This window comes from Suncus etruscus, chromosome 11 (assembly GCF_024139225.1).
Source record: "Suncus etruscus isolate mSunEtr1 chromosome 11, mSunEtr1.pri.cur, whole genome shotgun sequence".
Classification (NCBI taxonomy): Eukaryota; Metazoa; Chordata; class Mammalia; order Eulipotyphla; family Soricidae; genus Suncus; species Suncus etruscus.
Window position 1 is genome coordinate 1,568,066 of NC_064858.1, and position 18,904 is coordinate 1,586,969.

General features: G+C 51.2%; 1 protein-coding gene across 1 annotated transcript in view; it reads left to right on the forward strand.

Annotated features, from left to right (window-relative positions):
* Positions 1 to 18,904, forward strand: part of TRPM1 (transient receptor potential cation channel subfamily M member 1) — a 127,878-nt gene that overhangs the window by 68,459 nt on the left and 40,515 nt on the right. Inside the window, 12 exon segments of the mRNA XM_049783914.1 lie at positions 2,197 to 2,276; positions 3,038 to 3,227; positions 3,493 to 3,706; positions 4,473 to 4,597; positions 7,525 to 7,696; positions 11,346 to 11,520; positions 12,720 to 12,843; positions 13,416 to 13,488; positions 13,956 to 14,056; positions 16,997 to 17,152; positions 17,470 to 17,604; positions 18,370 to 18,420. Coding sequence (XP_049639871.1) covers positions 2,197 to 2,276; positions 3,038 to 3,227; positions 3,493 to 3,706; positions 4,473 to 4,597; positions 7,525 to 7,696; positions 11,346 to 11,520; positions 12,720 to 12,843; positions 13,416 to 13,488; positions 13,956 to 14,056; positions 16,997 to 17,152; positions 17,470 to 17,604; positions 18,370 to 18,420 — 1,596 coding nt within the window.

Sequence of the window (18,904 nt, forward strand, 5' to 3'; positions counted from 1 at the left end):
GAGGAGAAGGAGGAAGGCACCGACTGTTTCTTGCAGTGCTTGGGCAGCAGGTAAGCTCTGATGGTGATGGGAAGCCCAGAGGGAGCCGAAGTGGGGGTGCGGGGCGGCTATATCCAGGTGCTTAAGCAAGCTGTTTCCTGGGGCTCTGGGCCTCCTCTGGCTGCATCTGGCGGGGCAAGGTTTCTGTGGTGGCTCCTGAAGTACCAAGAATGTTTCTTCAGAATCTCAAGACTCGAGGGCACTGAGGTCTGTCCTTCCCAGCAGCATGGAAGAGGGGCCCCTTCCCAGATCTGTTGTCCCCCCCACCTGTCATTCTGGGTTCCAGGCCTCTATTTTTTTTCTTCCTAGAACCTAAAATAACTCCCTACTTTACTATTGCTCTGACCCCCATTCTCAGATGCCTTTTTGTTTGTTTTTGTTTTTGGGTCACACCCGGCAGTGCTCAGGGGTTCCTCCTAGCTCTACGCTCAGAAAGCACTCCTGGCAGGCTCAGGGAACCATATGGGATGCTGGGATTCGAACCATCATCCTTCTGCATACAAGGCAAATGCCCTACCTCCATGTTCTCTCTGGCCCCTCAGATGCCCCCCTTTTTATTTTTTTGGTTTGTTTAGTTTGGTATTGGTATTGGTTTGGTATTTGCTCAGGGCTCACTCCTGGTTCTGCACTCGGGGGATTTTATGGGATGCCTAACCCAGGTCGGCAGTGGACAAGGCAAGCACCCACCCTGCTGTGCTCACTCTAGCCCCAAATTCCATGTGCTTTATTATTACTTTAATCGGAAGAGTCAAAAGTGGGATTTGGGGGAGCTGGGTCTCAGGACATCCCAGGGGGCTCAGAGGATCCTCCTGGCTCTGTTCTCAAATGAACTCTTGGCTTTGCTGGGGTGCCTGGCATCAGGCTAGCTGGGTGGGTGTAAGGCCGTAACTTGTGTTCTCTTCACCCCCAACAAAGAGTTTTAATATTTGAGGGGGAGTCATTTGGGTCACTCTAGGATGTGTTCAGGGGTTACTCCTGGCTCTGCTCTCAGAGATCACTCCTGGCGGTACTCGATGGTGCTTATCGATGCTGGGGATCAAATCCAGGTCATCTGCAAGCACACCTAGGCCCTTCCTCCCTGCTACACAGAGAGGATCTGGCCCCTCAACAGAGGATATATTTTTAAAGTTTTTATTTATTTATTTATTTATTTATTGGTTTTTGGGCCACACCCGGCAGTGCTCAGGGGTCACTCCTGGCTGTCTGCTCAGAAATAGCTCCTGGCAGGCACAAGGAACCATATGGGACACCGGGATTCGAACCAACCACCTTAGGTCCTGGATGGGCTGCTTGCAAGGCAAACAGCTGTGCTATCTCTCTGGGCCCTTTAAAGTTTATTTTATTAAAATCGTTGTGATCTACAAAGTCCTTCCTAGTTGAATTTGAGATATGCTTTGAGTCAGGGCCCTTCCCAGCCCTCAGTGTCAACCTCCCTTCACCAATGGCCCCAGAATGCATCATGTCCTACCACTCTATGTCCCCTGGCCTGCCAGTGTCACAGGCCCCTTTGAGTTTAGATGGTTAAAGTTTGGTCCCCAAACTTTATTTCTTCTTAGTAATCTGTGTCCCAAGGTTTTATGAACAAGGTGGGACCCCCAATTTAAAAGATAAGATTAAAAACTATAATAAAATAAAAATTTAAGGGCTGGCGAGATAGCATGAAGGTAAGGCGTTTGCCTTCCATGCAAAAGGACGGTGGTTCGAATCCCGGCATACCATATGGTCCCCCGTGCCTGCCAGGAGCGATTTCTGAGCGTAGAGCCAGGAGTAACCCCTGAGCGCTGCCAGGTGTGACCCCAAAAACAAAAACAAAAACAAACAAAAAAATAAAAAAGGCATGTGTGGCAGGTTTTTGTTTTGCTTGCATAGGCACAGCAAAATATGGGGAAAATAGAAAGGAAAAACCTTTGGCCCTCAAACAGGAAGACCTTATCCATAAGACCAACTCCAGGCTCCAGGCATGCTAAATTGTCTAACCCCAAAGTCTTTCTCTCAACAGAGGATTTGAATCACTTTTTTTCTTTTGAGTATCAAGTTTGTGGATTGTTTAATACCCTGATAATGATAATAAATAAGTGTGAACTTGAATAAAAATATGCAGGTTCATGGGTATACATTGTTCTGATCCCCACTTCCCCCTTCCCTCTCTCTCTTCAGAGTCGGAAAGCCTGGCTAGAAAAAACCTTCTGTAAACGGGAATGTGTCTTCTTGATCCCCAGCACGAAAGACCCCAACAGGTCAGGTGAAACCACTGAAAGGCTGGTGGACAGAGATCTGGGCTTTGGGTCACATCGAGAGGTTTTCAGGAGTACTCATGGCTCTGCATTCAGGCATCACTCCTAATGGTGCTTGAGGGGACCCTACGGGGTGCCGAAGATCTAACCTGGGTTGGCCATCTGCAAGGCAAGCACTATCACTATGGTCCATAAAAACACTTCTCAGGGGCCAGAGCGATAGCACAGCAGTGGGGTGTTTGCCTTGCACGTGACTGAACCTGGGATGGACCCGGTTCGATCCCTGATATCCCATATGGTCCCCCAAGCCTGCCAGAAGCCATTTCTGAGCGCAGAGCCAGGAATAACCCCTGAGAGCTGCCGGGTGTGACCCAAAAACTTAAATAAAACAAACAAACAAATAAAGATCCATCTCTGTGAAGATCTGGGATCACCAAGGCAGGCAGGGATGGGGTGATGAAGAAGTGACCTGGACACTGATGGCGGATTCTGGGCACTTTGAAGATGATAAGGGGAAACATCTTGGGACAGTCACTAGCCCGACTGTGACTGTGGGGCTCAAGAAAATCCAGTCCCAGGGGTTGGAGTGATAGCATCACAGGGAGGGTGTTTGCCTTGCAAGTGACCGGCCCAGGTTTAATCCCCGGCATCCCACAGGGCCCTCCCAGGCTGCCCAGAAGGAGTCCCAAGCAGGGCCGGTGTGGCCCCAAACCCAAAAGGGACCTGGGGCTGCTCTGCTCAGACTTCCCTGTGCCTCTTCCCAGGTGCTGCTGCGGCCAGCTGGTCCTCCAGCACTTCCAGCCCCCGCCCAGTGCTGCCCCGGGCAGGCAGGGGGAGAGCACCCCGGCTGAGGCGGCTGAGAAGTGGAGTGTGAGCAGACACACACAGGCCTTCCCCACGGACTCCTACGGGGTGCTCGAGTTCCAGGCCAGTGGCTCCTGCAACAAAGCCCTGGTGAGGGGGACCCCGAACCCCACCCTAGACCCCTTTTCTCTCGTGAGGGCCTATGTGTCACACTCTCCCTTGGGGGCTGTTATCAGGTGCTTTGCTTGAAGTACATTTTTATTATTTGGGAGGTTTTGGGGGCCCTATCTATCTGTGCTTAGGGCTTGCACCGGCCCCCAGTAGAGAACCAGGAGAGATCCCTGAGCACAGGGCCAGGAACGAGCCCCAGAGGTGTAGCCTGCCCTGAGCAAGCGAGTGTCCCCCATCTCCACAGTATATCCGTGTGTCCTGCGACACGACGCCCGACCTGCTGCTCCGCCTCATGGTGACAGAATGGCGCCTGGAGCTCCCAAAGCTGCTCATCTCCGTGCACGGTGGCCTCCGGAACTTCGACCTGCAGCCCAAGCTGAAGCAGGTGTTTGGGCGAGGCCTGGTGAAGGCCGCCCTGACCACGGGGGCCTGGATCTTCACGGGGGGCGTCAGCACAGGTAGGAATCAGCCTACCCACCCCACACCATGCTACCTCCGGGTGCCAGCGAAGAAGTCAGCCCAATACACCAAGGGGTGGGTGCCAGAGTGACAGCACAGAGGGGATGGTGCTGCCCTTGCACGTGGCCCACCCGGGTTCAGTCCTCAGTTCAGTTCCATGGGGCCCACTGAGCACCAACAGGAGGAATTCCTGAGCACAGAGCCAGGAGTCAGGTCCAAGCACTGCTGGGTGTGGCGCTCAAATGAAACAAAACAGAATGAAAGTTCAGGGAAGTGGGCACATGTCCGGTACTGGCAATGCTAATGTTGACCCTGGTTCCACAGAGCCAGGAGTAGCCTTTGAGCACTGAGTGTGACCCTCCAAAAACAAACTGAAAGGTAGGGCGTTTGCCTTGCACGTGGCTAACACAGGACGAACCCCGGTTGAATTTCCATTATCCCATAGAGTCCCCCAAGCCTTTCAGGTGCAATTTCTGAGTACAGAGCCAGGAAAAAAACCCTGAGCGCCGCTGGGTATGACCCAAAAACCAAAAAAAGAAAAGAAAGTATAATATGCACCTGCTGTACTATATCTGTAAATAAGAATAGAAAACCCGGGCAGTGCTCAGGGGTTACTTCTGGTTCTGCACTGAGGGGACCCTACCGGATGTCAGGGATCAAACCCAGGCCCCACTGATGCCACGCCAGTGCCCTCCCAGCTGTGTCACCTCGCCAGTTCCACCGCAGGGTCCTCGGCTCTGACTTTTGTCCCTCGTTCCTCGGCAGGGGTGATCCGCCACGTGGGAGACGCCTTGAAGGACCATTCCTCCAAGTCCCGAGGCCGCGTCTGTGCCATCGGGATCGCCCCGTGGGGCATGGTGGAGAACAAGGAGGATCTGATCGGAAAGGGGGTACGTGCCGTCTCCCCGACACTGCTGTGCTGGCCACAGAAGGCTTTGAGGGTTCTGGTAGCTCGCTCTGAGGTGTTGGATATCAGGGGCCAGGAAGATGGCGCGGTGGGAAGGGTGTTGGCCTTGCATGCAACCTGCAAAGCTGGGTCCACAAACACCACCAGGAGTGACACTGAGCACCACCAGGTGTGGCCCTCAAACCAAATTTCTACACATACAGATTTTTCCTCCTCTGCCCACCAGGAATGCAAGGGTAATTTCTTAACTTTGTTTTGTTTACTTATTTATTTATTTTGGTTTTGGGACCACATCTGGTGATGCTCAGGGGTTACTTCTGGCTCTGCGCTCAGAAATTGCTCCTGGCTTAGGGGACCATATGGGACGCCGGGGGATCGAACCATGATCTGTCCTAGGTCAGCGCATGCAAGGCAAATCCCGTACTGCTGTCCCGTGCTCCGGCCCCTTAACTTAATTTTTTTAGCTTCTATTTCTACTTATTTCATGCTAGTTGAGTCTCAGGCTGTACACTTTGGCTTATTCAGTTTCTTTGGCAGTATTTTATTTCTTTAGGTGGGTGGAGGGATTTGGGTCTCACCCGAGCGTGTTTAGGGTTTACTCCTGGCTTGGTACTCAGGGATTATGACTTCTGTCTCAGTGCTCTAGGATCACTCCTAGCAGTGCTTGGGGGACAATATTAGTGCAGGGAATTGTTGTGTGCGCGAGAATATTTTTCTTTTTCCTTTATAAAAGTTTTTAAATAGAATCACCCCAAGATACACAGGTCCAAAGTGGTTCATGGCTAAGTTTTGGTCATACAGTGTTCCACATCCTTCCCCAGGACACATTTCCCACCACCCAGTTTCCCTCCTGTTCCCTCACTCCAGCCTGCCTCTATCTTTCTTCCTTCTTCTTCCTCTTCTTCCTTCTCCTCTTCCTCCTCCTCTTCCTCCTCTCCCTCTTCTTCCTCCTCCACTTCCTCCTCCTCTCCCTCTTCTTCCTCCTCCACTTCCTCCTCCTCTCCCTCTTCCTCCTCCTCCTCTCCCTCTTCCTTTCCCTCTTCCTCCTCCTCCTCCTCCTCCTCCTCCTCCTCCTCCTTCTTCTTCTTCTTCTTCTTCTTCTTCTTCTTCTTCTTCTTCTTCTTCTTCTTCTTCTTCTTCTTCTTCTTCTTCTCCTCCTCCTCCTCCTCCTCCTCCTCCTCCTCCACCCCATTTCAGGCACTGTGGTTTGCAACACTGCTACTGAAAGTGTATCATGCTCATCACTACCTCCTTTCAACACCCATTTTTTTTTTTTTGGTTTTTGGGCCACACCCGGCGGTGCTCAGGGGTTACTCCTGGCTGTCTGCTCAGAAATAGCTCCTGGCAGGCACGGGGGACCATATGGGACACCGGGATTTGAACCAACCATCTTTGGTCCTGGATCGGCTGCTTGCAAGGCAAACGCCACTGTGCTATCTCTCCGGGCCCTCCATTTCTTTTTTAATTAATATCTTCATTTAAACACCTTGATTACAAATATAATTATAGTTGGGTTTCAGTCATGTAAAGAACACCCCCCTTCACCAGTGCATCATTCCCACCACCAATGTCCCAAATTTCCCTCCTCCCCACCTCATCCACCCCTGTACTCTAGACAGGCTTTCCACATCCCTCATTCATTCACATTGTTATAATAGTTCTCAGTGTAGTTATTTCTCTAACTGCACCCACCACTCCTTGAGTTGAGCTTCATGTCGTGAGCTGGACCTTCCAGTCCTCCTCTCTTTGTCTCTGAGAATTATTGCAAAAATATCTTTTATTTTCTTAAAACCCATAGATGAGGGAAATTATTCTGCATCTATCTCTCTCCTCTGACTTATTTCACTCAGCATAATCGATTCCATGTTCATCAATGTATAGGAAAATTTCATGACTTTATCTCTCCTGACGGCTGCATAATATTTCATTAACACCCAGTTCTTAAGACAAGACAAGCTTCTTAAACTCTGTACTATTTTTAATGTTTTTTAATTTTCAATATTAAATTTGTATTTGCTTGACTTTTGGGCTACACCTGGCAGTACTCAGGGATGACCCCTGCCTCTACACTTAGGAAACACTCCTGGTGGTACTTAGGGGACCTTATGGGATGCTGGGGATTAAAGCTGGGTTGTTGCATGCAGGCAAATGTACTATCATTCTTGCCCCAAAATTTGATTTCTTAAAATAAAAAAAAGGAAGAGAGGAAAAAAGGTGAGAGAAAGGGAGAAATGAAGGAGGAAGAAAGGAGGGAGGAAGGAAGAAAGGAGGGAGGAAGGAAGAAAGGAGGGAGGAAAGGAAGGAAGGAAGGAAGGAAGGAAGGAAGGAAGGAAGGAAGGAAGGAAGGAAGGAAGGAAGGGAGGGAGGGAGGGAGGGAGGGAGGGAGGGAGGGAGGGGAAGGGAGGAAGGGAGGAAAAGGAAGGAAGGGAGGAAGGAAGGAAGGAAGGAAGGAAGGAAGGAAGGAAGGAAGGAAGGAAGGAAGGGAGGGAGGGAGGGAGGGAGGGAGGGAGGGAGGGAGGGAGGAGAAGGGAGGAAGGGAGGAAAAGGAAGGAAGGGAGGAAGGAAGGAAGGAAGGAAGGAAGGAAGGAAGGAAGGAAGGAAGGAAGGAAGGAAGGAAGGAAGGAAGGAAGGAAGGAAGAAGGGAGGGAGGGAGGGAGGGAGGGAGGGAGGGAGGAAGGAAGGAAGAGAGGAACAAGAGAGGGAGGATCAGAGAGACAGAAGGGAGCCAAAGCACCTGCCTTGCATAAACTCCCCCAGTCTAATTCCTGATACCCACATACATTCTCCTGAACACAGAACCAACCCAAAAGAACTGTCCACAATTAAGCGTCATCAGTGTCCCCGCTTGGTGTCCTGGTTGGTCCCAGAAGTGTGGCTCAGAGGCCATCTGCCCTTCTCCCCCGTGCCCAGGTGACCCGAGCATACCAGACCATGGGCGACCCTCGGAGCTCGCTGACACCACTCAGCGGCTGGCACACGCACTTCATCCTGGCAGACAGTGGCACTCGGGGCAAGTATGGGGCCGAGGCTGCGCTGCGTCGGCATTTGGAGAAGCACATTTCACTGCAGAAGATTAACACCCGTGAGTGGGACCAGGCCTCCTCCTCCTCCCTGCCCCCAGGTCGCAGAGCCCCCTGGAAGGGAAATGCTGGGTGCTGGGGACCGGACCTCGGAGCTTCCAGACTAGCTTAGCCAGGCAGCTCTTTTTAAAAAAAAATAATATCTTTATTTACACCCCATGATTACAAACATGTTTATAGTTGGGTTTCAGTCATAAAAAAAGAATCCCCCCTTCACCAGTGCACTTTCCTGCCACCAATGCCCCATCTTCCTCCTCCCCCACCCCCTGCCTGTCTTCGAGATAGGTATTCGACTTCTCTCCCTCACCACCATTGTCATTATAGTAGTTATTTCTCTAACTGCACTCACCACTCTTTGTGGGAAGCTTCATACCATGGACCAGACCTTCCAGCCCTCATCTCTATTGTTTACCTTAATGTCTTATTTTTATTAAATGCCACAGATGAGTGAGGCTATTATATGTCTATTCCTCTCCCTCTGGCTCATTTCACTTAGCATAATAGTCTCCATGTCCGTCCATGTATAGGTAAATGTATGACTTTGCTTTTCCTAATAGCTGCGTAGTATTCCATTGTGTAGTTGTACCACAGTTTCTTTGGCCATTCGTCTGTTGTCTGGCATCTGGGTTGTTTCCAGTTTAGCCAATCAGCCTTTGACCTAGTTTCCCCCTCTTGTGGCTCTCACGACTTAGATTGGGGTGCTGCATCTAGACTTCCTGTGGACCAAAAACCCACAGGGATGACTTTTGTTGCCAAACAGTTACTGTTTTCTACAATAATTTATTTTCATAACCATACAAGTGGTGGCCAGAGGTACTCCTTTCCTGTATTCGGGGATCACTCCTAGCAAGTTAGGGGCATCAGAGACATCACCCAGGCCAGCGGCTTGCAAGGCCAACACCCTCCCTGCTGTACTATCGCTCCGATCCCATAATTTAATTTATTTATTTACTTTTAAGGTTTACTTTTGTTTTTTGTTTTGTTTTGTGTTTTGGGCTACTCCCAGTGGTGCTCAGAGGTTAGTCACAGCTCTTTGCACTCAGAAATCACTCCTGGCAGGCTCGGGATAAATGTAGGATGCCAAGGATTGAGCCCGGTTTGGTTGAATGCCAGGCAAGCGCCCTTCCTGCTGTGCTATCACTCTGGCCTCCTATCATTTTATTTCATTTTATTTGAATGTTGGAACAGGGGAATGATAACAATCGGTTTGAATGAAATGACTGGTTCCCCTAGAAAGTGTTTCTAGTTTCTAGTTTGTGTTTCTGGGGGTATGGCGGTGCTCAGGGGCTATTCTGGATTTGTGCTCAGAAGCGACCCCTGGAGGTGTTTGGGAGACCCATGTCCTGGTTGGGGTAGAGCCAGGCATGCAAGGCCATCGCTTCGCTTCCACTGTCTCTCGAGAGATGCCAAGTGCTCAGAGCTTCAAACATATTTTCATTTTCACTGTCATGACAGGAGTCTGTGAAAACAGGCCAAGCCTGGCTAGTGGTTATAGAAAACATAATGAAAGGATTAGAGCAGGACGTCAGACGTCATGAATGTCCCAGCATCTGGTTTTGGGGACACACGGGCTGTTAGCCTGTGCGCACGTGCGGCCAAGTTTTTCTCTCTGAGGTGTTGCTCGCCCACACTGCATGCCATGTGACTTGTGGGCTTCCCTTTGTCATCCTTTGCCTGGGGCTCTGAGTGGGGCAGGGACAGCAAAGGGTTGCCTAGTTGTCACCCGTCGAGGCGTCGAAGTTTTGGGGAGTCCAGCGTCAACCAAGGAGAGAAAAGATAGAGACATGGGGAAGACTGAGAAGGCCCAGGGCAGCCTGTGTTCAGAACACGCAGTCTCTGTGTCCCAAGGTCACTTTCCAGACCGACCCCCTGGAGACCCTCAGGCCTGTAAAGTTTAACTTCGCTGAAACGATTCTGGTCAAAGACAGCAGAAAACCAGGGCTTCCATATTCAGGAGTTTCTCACTATGGACACTGATGGGCGCAGCAGAGACTCAGTTCCCTGGGGTGAGACCCCCCCCCAGATACCCGCCCCCCTGAGCATGCACCTGTCTATTTTTCTCTTCCTATGAAGTCACACAGCTTCCTTTTCTCCTCATGTGCAGTCAGCTCATTCCCTCGCACCTGCTTAAGGGATTCCTGTGGGAAGAGGCTACATAAGCCCAGGCCAATCTCCGAACCCATGGCCAGCACCAAGTGCCTCATGAGGAAGGTGGAAGAATTCTAAAGTTTGGGGAGGAGTGGGCCTGAAGCAATAGCACAGGGGCAGGGCATTTGCCTTGCACATGGCTGAGCCAGGTTCTATTCCCAGCATCCCACATGGTCCTCCGAGACTGTCAGGAGTGATTTCTGAGGGCAGAGCCAGGAGGAACCCTAAGAGCCACTGGGTATGGCCCCCAAAACCAATAATAATAATAATAATAATAATAATAATAATAATAATAATAATAATAGCATTACCTTACAGATTAAATAGTATATACTTTAAATTTTTGTTCAGAATTGTTTTGGTTAACATTACGTTGCAGTGTTAGGCCTTTTTAAAAATAATTACTTTAGGGCTGGAGTGATAGCACAGCAGTAGGGCATTTGCCTTGCACATGGACGACCCGAAACGGATTCGAGTTCGATCCCCAACAACCTTATAGGGTCCTCTGAGTCTGCCAGCAGTGATTTCTGAGTGCAGAGCCAGGAGGAACCCCTGAGCTCTGCTGAGTGTGGCCCCCCCTCAAGAAATAAAGTTTGGGAGGCCGGAGAGATAGCACAGTGGTGAGGCATTTGCCTTGCATGCAGAAAGACGGTGGTTCGAATCCCGGCATCCCATATGGTCCCCCAAGTCTGCTGGAGGTGATTTCTGAGCATAGAGTCAGGAGTAGCCCCTGAGCACTGCTGGGTGTGACCCCCCCCAAAAAAAAAAGAAATAAAGTTTGGGGAGGACACTGGGTGCTTCCACAGCTACCCAGGCCTCTGACTCAGCCAGTGACAACAAGTTCCATCGACAAGCCACCTGAGGCCAAGTGCTTTGGGGGGCACATTTGTCCCCTCTCACATCCTTTCAGTTCTGCAAGGAGATGAAAGGGAGACCTTGTGAGGATGCCCTGTGGACCAGTGGCCCCTGGGTGATGTGTCCAAAGGGTTAGGCAACAAATGAACTGAGATCTTCTCTGGCTGTCCTAGGTCCCCATTGACTGGGAGAGCCACCAGGGAACCCCAGACTCTGGGCTGGGCTGTGAGGGAGGAATGTTGGCAGCCTAGATGCTTCGATGGGACCCACTCTGGGGTTAACTCATTACTTCCACAGCAAATGTGCTCACAATACATTCAGTGGAGTCACTCAGATCTGTGCTATAGTTGAGGGCCAGAGAGATATCACAGTGGTTAGGGCACACACACTTCCTTTGCACTTGGCCAACCTAAGTTTGATGCCCAGCATCCTGTAGGGTCCTATGAGTACTTCCAGGAGTGAACCCTGAGCACAGAGCATTTTCAGGTGTGCTGCTAAGAGAGCATGAAAAATGTCACCCCCTGCTGGGCTTTCCCAGAAGTCTTTTGGGGAACACAGCCAACAGCCCTCATAAATCTCCCAGTGTTGCCAAGACTGGGAAGTCTTGAGGCCTTGGGCTAAATAAGGTCCTTGTCGTGTGTTTTGCAGGACTGGGCCAGGGGGTGCCCGTGGTGGGCCTGGTGGTGGAAGGGGGCCCCAACGTGGTGTCCATTGTGTTGGAATATCTCCGGGAAGAGCCTCCGGTCCCCGTGGTGGTCTGCGACGGCAGCGGCCGCACCTCGGACATTCTGTCCTTCGCGCACAAGCACTGTGGAGACCAAGGGTAAGACTTGGGCAAGTGTCTCTGGAGACAGGGTTGTATCTGCAGCGGTGCTCGGGGGCTCCTGTGAGATGTTGGTGATCAAACCCACATGCAGGACAAGTGCCCACCCTCTGCACTATCTATCTCTCTCCAGCCCTGATTTTATTTTGTTATTATTTGGGGGGGGGTAGGGGATAGGGTTAGCAGTGTTGGTGGTTGGGTTTCATGAGTCAGACATTTCAATCCTACACCCACCAGTTTCTTTATTTACTCCCCCTTCCTCAGGTTATTCTAGTTCTGACTGAGATGCACATCAAGTGTTCGTGCCTTTCTGTGTTACGTTTAGGGGAACTAGGGTATATCCCCAGCTGTTATCACCTAAGTCTGGGTAGACTTCTTGGCCCTGAAGACAACAGTAAAATTTCTGGGTTCCCCAGAAGCTCAATTCTCACAGGAGAAACATTTTGACTACTGTCTCCAAAGTGATTTTAGGGCTGTAGCAGCTTCATTTGGGGCTCATTCCTGACTTTATGCTCAGAGATCATTCCTCACTGTGTGTGCTCACTGCACTCATGATCTCTCTCTCTATTTTATTAATTTTTTTTTGTTTTTTTTGGGCCACACCCAGTGACGCTCAGGGGTTCCTCCTGGCTATGCGCTCAGAAATTGCTCCTGGCTTGGGGGGCCATATGGGATGCCGGGGAATCAAACCACGGTCCGGACTAGGCTAGCGTGAGCTAGGCAGATGCCCTACACCCTGCACCACCACTCTGGCCCCTATATATATATTTTTTTTTTAATTATTTAAACAACTGTGTTTTACAAAGTTGTTCATAGTTGGGTTTTAGACATACAATATTTAACCCACCACCAGTGTCCACTTCCCTGCACCAATATTTCCAGAGTCCATCTCATGCCTCCAGCTTCCCTTCTACCAACTCCACCCCAGCCTGTCAGCATAAAAGGCACCTTTTAAGTTTGATTGTTAAAGCTTGAGTCTCATGATTTCAGGGTTGTGGGCTCCATGGCTTGAATATTTAGTTCTGTCCTTTCTTAACTCCACCAATGTAGGAGTGATTACTGAGTACAGAGCCAGACTTAACCCCGAGCACTGCCAGATGTGGCCCAATATAAATTACAGAAAAACATTGACTAAAAAAAATCAACTTCTTCTGGGACTCATTATGCTTGCCTTGTTTCCTCTTTATTCCTGCAAGCAGGGGACTAAACGAAACCCTCAAGGACCAGCTTCTCGTGACCATCCAGAAAACATTTAATTTCACCCGGACACAGTCACATCAGCTGTTGGCCCTCATCCTGGAGTGCATGAAGAAGAAAGAACTGGTGAGTGTTTTGATTTGATGTTGGGGGGCTTATGGTTGTGCTAGGGCTCACTCCTGGCTCTCTGCTTGGAGCTTACTCCTGGCTCAGTGCTCAGGGCTGACTCTTGGCTCAGTGCTCGGACTCACTCTTTGCTCTGTGCTCAGGGGACCCTAGGGGAAGCTAGGGAAGAAATCCGGGTTGGCCAAGGCAACTGCTCCTATGACCGCAAGCTTTTTTTTAAACATCCCAGAACGGTGTTACCCAACTTTTCTGCCCTAAAATTGACACAAAATCTGTCACAGTGGTGCAAGTGCACGGGAGTGATATTGTCTCCTCCCAGAGTTGATCAGACACTGGTGTGTCAGAAGAGATAGCACAGTGGTAAGGCAGTAGGGCGTTTACCTTGCATGCGGCCAACCCAGGACAGACCTGGGTTCGATCCCCAGCATCTCATATGGTCCCCCGAGCCAGGAGTGATTTCTGAGCGCAGAGCAAGGAGGAACCCCTGAGTGCCACTGGGAGTGGCCCCAAAACAACCTAGGACTCTCAACTCCACCTGCCTCAGTTTCCCCACCACTACGGCCTGTTTTCAGATCACCGTCTTCAGGATGGGCTCCGAGGGCCAGGCTGACTTGGAGATGGCCATTCTCACAGCACTACTCAAGGGTGAGTCCCAGCTGGGGGCCCCACGTGAGCTAATTGGGGTGATGGAGCAGCCTTGAGGGAGCTCATCTGGAAGCCAGGCTGGGTGGTGTAGTTTTGGGGGGGGGTGTTTTCTTCTGGATGCTGATGGAGCCAGAAATAGAACCAGTTCTTCTGTTCACTTTATCCCTTAAACCCTCCCTCACTGTCATGTCCTTGAAGACCCCTTCCCCTCCTTGGTGGGTTTCTGAGTTGCCCCTAAACTCCTCCCATCCTTGAAGAAGCCCCCTCGGACCCCAAGCTCCTTCTCTGCCCCTCCCGGCAGCCCAGCGGCAGAAGAAAGAGCATTCCAGAAAAGTTCTTTGATAATATTAGAGACTTGTTTTGGGGGGGCTGGATAGTCACTCAGAGATAAGAGCCAAGGCAGGGGTGTCACCTGCCTCCCCAATTCTCAAGGCCCTGCACAAATGCCTCCTCTCCCATCTCCCCAGGGACAAACGTGTCTGCTCCAGACCAGCTGAGCCTGGCGCTGGCTTGGAACAGGGTCGACATTGCACGGAACCAGATCTTCGTCTTCAGGCCCCACTGGCCGGTGAGCCATGTTTCTCTCTTCCTTCTGGCTCTGTGCAGAGCAGAGCCCCTTGGGAAATGTGGAAAGGGCACCCAGAATTTTCTCTGTCCCCTAACTCTTACCTGGAGGGAGGGGGGTGGTCGCTTCAACTGTCTTCATGTCTGCAGTCTGTTTCCAGGTCCTTCATTTTACATTTTTTAAAAAATAATATTTTTATTTTATTTTATATTTCGGTGGTTCTTGGGGATCACTCCCTGGTGGGGTTCAGGGGGCCACATGGCACAGGGAATCCTACATAGGCCGACTATGGGTTGGCCATAGCCAATCACCCTGAATATTTTTCTTTTGTTGTTTTTGGGCCACACCCCTTACCCAGCAGCACTCAGGGCTTACTCCTGGCTCTGCACTCAGGATTCCCTCTTAGTTGGAAGTGGACTTCCAAATCTATGGGGGTTCTGAGAATGGAACCAGGCCAGACGTGTACCAAGCAAATATCTTCCTGTTGCAAACTTTCATTTCTTTATTTTGGATTTTTACTTGAGTATAGTACTTTTTGTTTGGGGCCACACCTGGCGGTGTTCAGGGCTGACTCCTGGCTCTGTGCTCAAGGATCACTCCTGGCTCAGAGGAACACATGGGGTGTCAGGGGCCAAGTTTGCATCTGCTGTGTGCAAGGCAAGTGCCTTCCCCGCTGTCCTCTTGCTCCAACCCTGATCCTGGAGTTCCCGACCTGGTAGGGAATATATACTAAGGACTCGAGAACTGCGACATGGAGAATGATCCTGTTAGAGTTAGTGTATTTTACTATTAAAATGTTCTCAGTGGGGCCAGAAGGATAGCACAGAGTAATGAAGCAAGGCAAACGGCCTACCTGGGAGGGACCCGGTTCTATTCTCGGCACCCATATGGTCTCCTGCTGTTTTAATTTAAATCAAAGAGTCCTAGAGTCCTATGGGGATGGTGAGGCCTTTCTCAGCTCGACTCGGCTCCTGCAGTCCCTATGCCTGGCAGGTCTGAAGGTGGCAGGGTGAGGGCGGAGAGATTCCCAAAACAGCCGGATGAAGTTCCAGGAGTCAGCCAGCTTGATTTCGAGTCTCTTTCGCCAAGCACACCTCCTCACGTGGCCTCTATCCTAAGCCTTTTCCTTGTAGCTACTTCTCTACTCCTCCTGGCTCTCTCGGCCTCTGTCTCCCTTTCAGCTGCCTTTTCCAGGCTGCTGCTGCGTCTTTGGCGATGCTCAGTTGCTAATGCTGAATCTGAGACTGAATTTCTCTGCTGATTCTCGCTTCTGCTCCACTTCTCTAACTCCCCTTCTTGCTCCCTCTCACCCCCCAAGTCAGTCTCCTTTACCCACCCATTCCAGGGTGGGTGGTTCTGATCATTCAGGTGGGATAAATAAATAGTTGGGAGAGGGGATACCCACAGTGCCCCGCCCCCTGCCTGCCAGGGACAGTTTCTGAGTGCAGAGCCAGGAGTGACCTCTGTGCACTGCTGGGTGTGGCCCAATAACCAATCAAGCAAGCAAGCAATAAATAAATAGTTAAAATGTTTTCTAGTTATATTTATTATTATTTTAGCTTTGGTTTTGGATTTTTAAACTACATCTGGCAGTGCTCAGGGGTTACTTCTGACTCTGTGCTCAGGAATCACTCCAGGAAGTGGTTGGAGAACCCTATGAGATGCTAGAATCGAACCCGGCTCAGCCATATGCGAGGGTAGTGCCCTCCTTGCACTGTGCTATCATTCTGACCGCTTAAAATTTGTTTTAATTGAAAAAAATTAATAAAAAATATTTAGGGGCCAGAGAGATAGCATAGTGGTAGGGTATGCAAGGTCACCTTGCATGTGGCCAACCCAGGACGGACTTGGGTTTTATCCCCGGCATCCCGTGTGATCTCCTGAGCCTGCCAGGATTAGTTTCTGAGCACAGAGCCAGGAGAAACTCCTGAGGCCAACCCCCCCCCCCAATTTCTTTAAATGAAAAATGTCAGCCACTCTAAACCTTTAAAGATGCTTTACTGGGCCGGGCGGTGGCGCTAAAGGTAAGGTGCGCCTGCCTTGCCTGTGCTAGCCTTGGACGGACCGAGGTTCGATCTCCCGGTGTCCCATATGGTCCACCAAGCCAGGAGCAACTTCTGAGCGCATAGCCAGGAGTAACCCCTGAGCGTTACCGGGTGTGGCCCAAAAACCTAAAGATGCTTTACTGGGTCCAGAATAATAGTACAGCAATGAGGAGGGTGTTTGCTTTGCATGGGGTCCACCAGAGTTCTACCCCCGGCATGTCATAGTGTCCCCCAGGCACCACCAGGAGTGAGTGCCAGCATTGCTGGGCATGATGTAAAAGAAGAAAACAAAACAAAAAATAAAAAAATCAATCAATAAATAAAACAAGTTGCTTCTCGAGAGGGCTGGAGTGATCGTCCAGTGGGGAGGGTGTTTGCCCCGCACATGGCCAACCTGGGTTCAGTTCCCCACATCCCACAGGGTTCCCTGAGCACTGCCAGGAATAATGCCCAAATGCAGAGCCAGGAATAACCCTCAAGCACTACTGGGAGTTGCCTCAGACCCAACCCAACACAGCCAACAGGATGCTTCCCAAACACACAATCAGACTTCAGTACTGGAACTTTCCTATGCATACAGCCAGGGCGGAATTGAGAGACAGACAGACAGACAGACAGACAGACAGACAGACAGACAGACAGAGACAGAGAGAGACAGAAAGAGACAGAGAGAGAGAGAGACAGAGAGAGACAGAAAGAGACAGACAGAGAGAGAGAGAGAGAGAGAGAGAGAGAGAGAGAGAGAGAATGAGAGAGAGAGAGAGAGTGCATGTGCTTACAGGCCCATGAGCGCTAGCCTGAATGTGCGTGTCTGCAGTGCGCACACCAGACTTGGGGGAAGGGGATCTGAGCAGGGCTGCACCCCTCAATCCTACGACCTCCCGCCCCTGTCCCCCAGCCCCTGACCTCTCTGGCACTGCCTGTGGAGAGCAAAGTCCAGGAGAAAGAGAAGCTTCCCGTGGCCCGAGGCAAAGGGAAGGGCAAGAAGAAGGGAAAAGCGAAGGAGGAGGCAGAGGAGGAGATGGATCCACGGAAGGTGGAGCTACTGAACTGGGTAGGTGGGCTGGCTGGGGCTCCCCTTTGGGGGTACCTTAGGGGATCCACAGGGGTCCATTGCAGAAGCCAAGAGCTTCTGCAGAGCAGCTGGCTGGGTGGGTGGGCCCCACCCATGGGTACTGGGGCTGCTTCAGTCTCAGTGCTCACAAGTCACACACATCCACTGTTTGGATTGACCCTAGCGCCAGCGTGTCATCCAGGGCACCTGCATACCCTGCCCCTGTGCAGAATGCTCCAGAACATGCCACCTTCCCCATCCTGCTGGCCCAGCCCTGCTCCGGGGCTCCACGCTCAGTGCTCCCTCCACACCAACAGGTGAGCGCCCTGGAGCAAGCCATGCTGGACGCCCTCGTGCTGGACCGCGTGGACTTCGTGAAGCTCCTGATCGAGAACGGGGTCGACATGCACCGCTTCCTCACCATCCCCCGGCTGGAGGAGCTCTACAACACGGTGCGGGGCGTGCAGAGCCTGTGGGGAGGTTTCCTCCTCCCTCCTTCCTTCCCTCCCTCTTTCCCTCCTTCCTTCCTCCTCCTTCCTTTCGCCTTCCAGCCTGCTCTCCCTTCTTCCTTCTTTCCTCATCTCCTTCTTTCTCCTGTTCTCCTTTCCTCTTCTTTATTCCCTCCTTCCATCCCTCCTCGCTTTCTTCCTCTAATCCCTCCTTCTTTCCCTCCTTTCCTCCTTCTTTCTTTTTTCTTTTTCTTTTTGGGTCTTGGCCCCACCTGATGGTGCTCAGTGGTTCCTCCTACCTCTGCGCTCCGAAATCGCCTCTGGCTTGAGGGACCATACAGGATGCTGGGGGATCAAACTGCCCTCCATCCTAGGTCATCGCCTGCAATTCAAAATGCCCTACTGATTGTGCCACCACTCCGACCCTTATTTTATTTATTTATTCATTCATTTATTTTGGTTTTTGGGTCATACCCGGCAGCACTCAGGGGTTATTCCTGGCTCTACACTCGGAAATCGCCCCCGGCAGGCTCGGGGGACCATATGGGATGCAGGATTTGAATCTTCGTCCTTCTGCATGCAAGGCAAACACTCTGTCTCCGTGCTATCTCTCCAGCCTTTATTTTATGTCACATCCAGTAGTGCTCAGGAGACTGTGCAGAGCCAGGAATAGAATTGCGATGAGACGTTCCTCAGGGGTCGGCCTCATGCCATCTTCCCAGCCTCTAGACACACCTTTCACTGGCTGACCTCTTTCTTCCCTTTCAGAGACTGGGACCGCCAAACACTCTCCACTTGCTGGTGAGGGATGTCAAGAAGGTCAGTCCCTGTTCTGTCACCATTGGCTTGCCCTGGCTCCTCCAAGACCCCCTGCTACCTCTCAGGAATTGGTTTGTTTGTCTTGGAAACACATCCAGCAGTGCTCAGGGCTTCTTGTGGCTCTGCATTCAGAGATTTCAGAGATTCAGAGATTGCTCGGGGGACCCTATGGGATGCTGGGGTTCAAGCTCAGAGCCTTCTTCTCAGAAACTTGCATGGTACAGCCCCCTTTCATCCTGAGGCTGCCACTGCACCCCAGTGCACAGACTGCACCCACCTTTGGTTCCCTGCTCCTGCCTGGGTCCTCGCCCATCCTAGAAGCCCTTTCTTACCCCGAGATGGGGCCTGGACATGCTCTTTCTGGAGAAGCTGGTCCCCACAGGCTGCCCCAGGTCTGCTGAGAGCAGAGCTGATGCCTTGGCTCCCTGCATGGAACCCCCAAACTCCCAGCCCCTGACCCCAACCCCAAACCCCTGTTCAACAT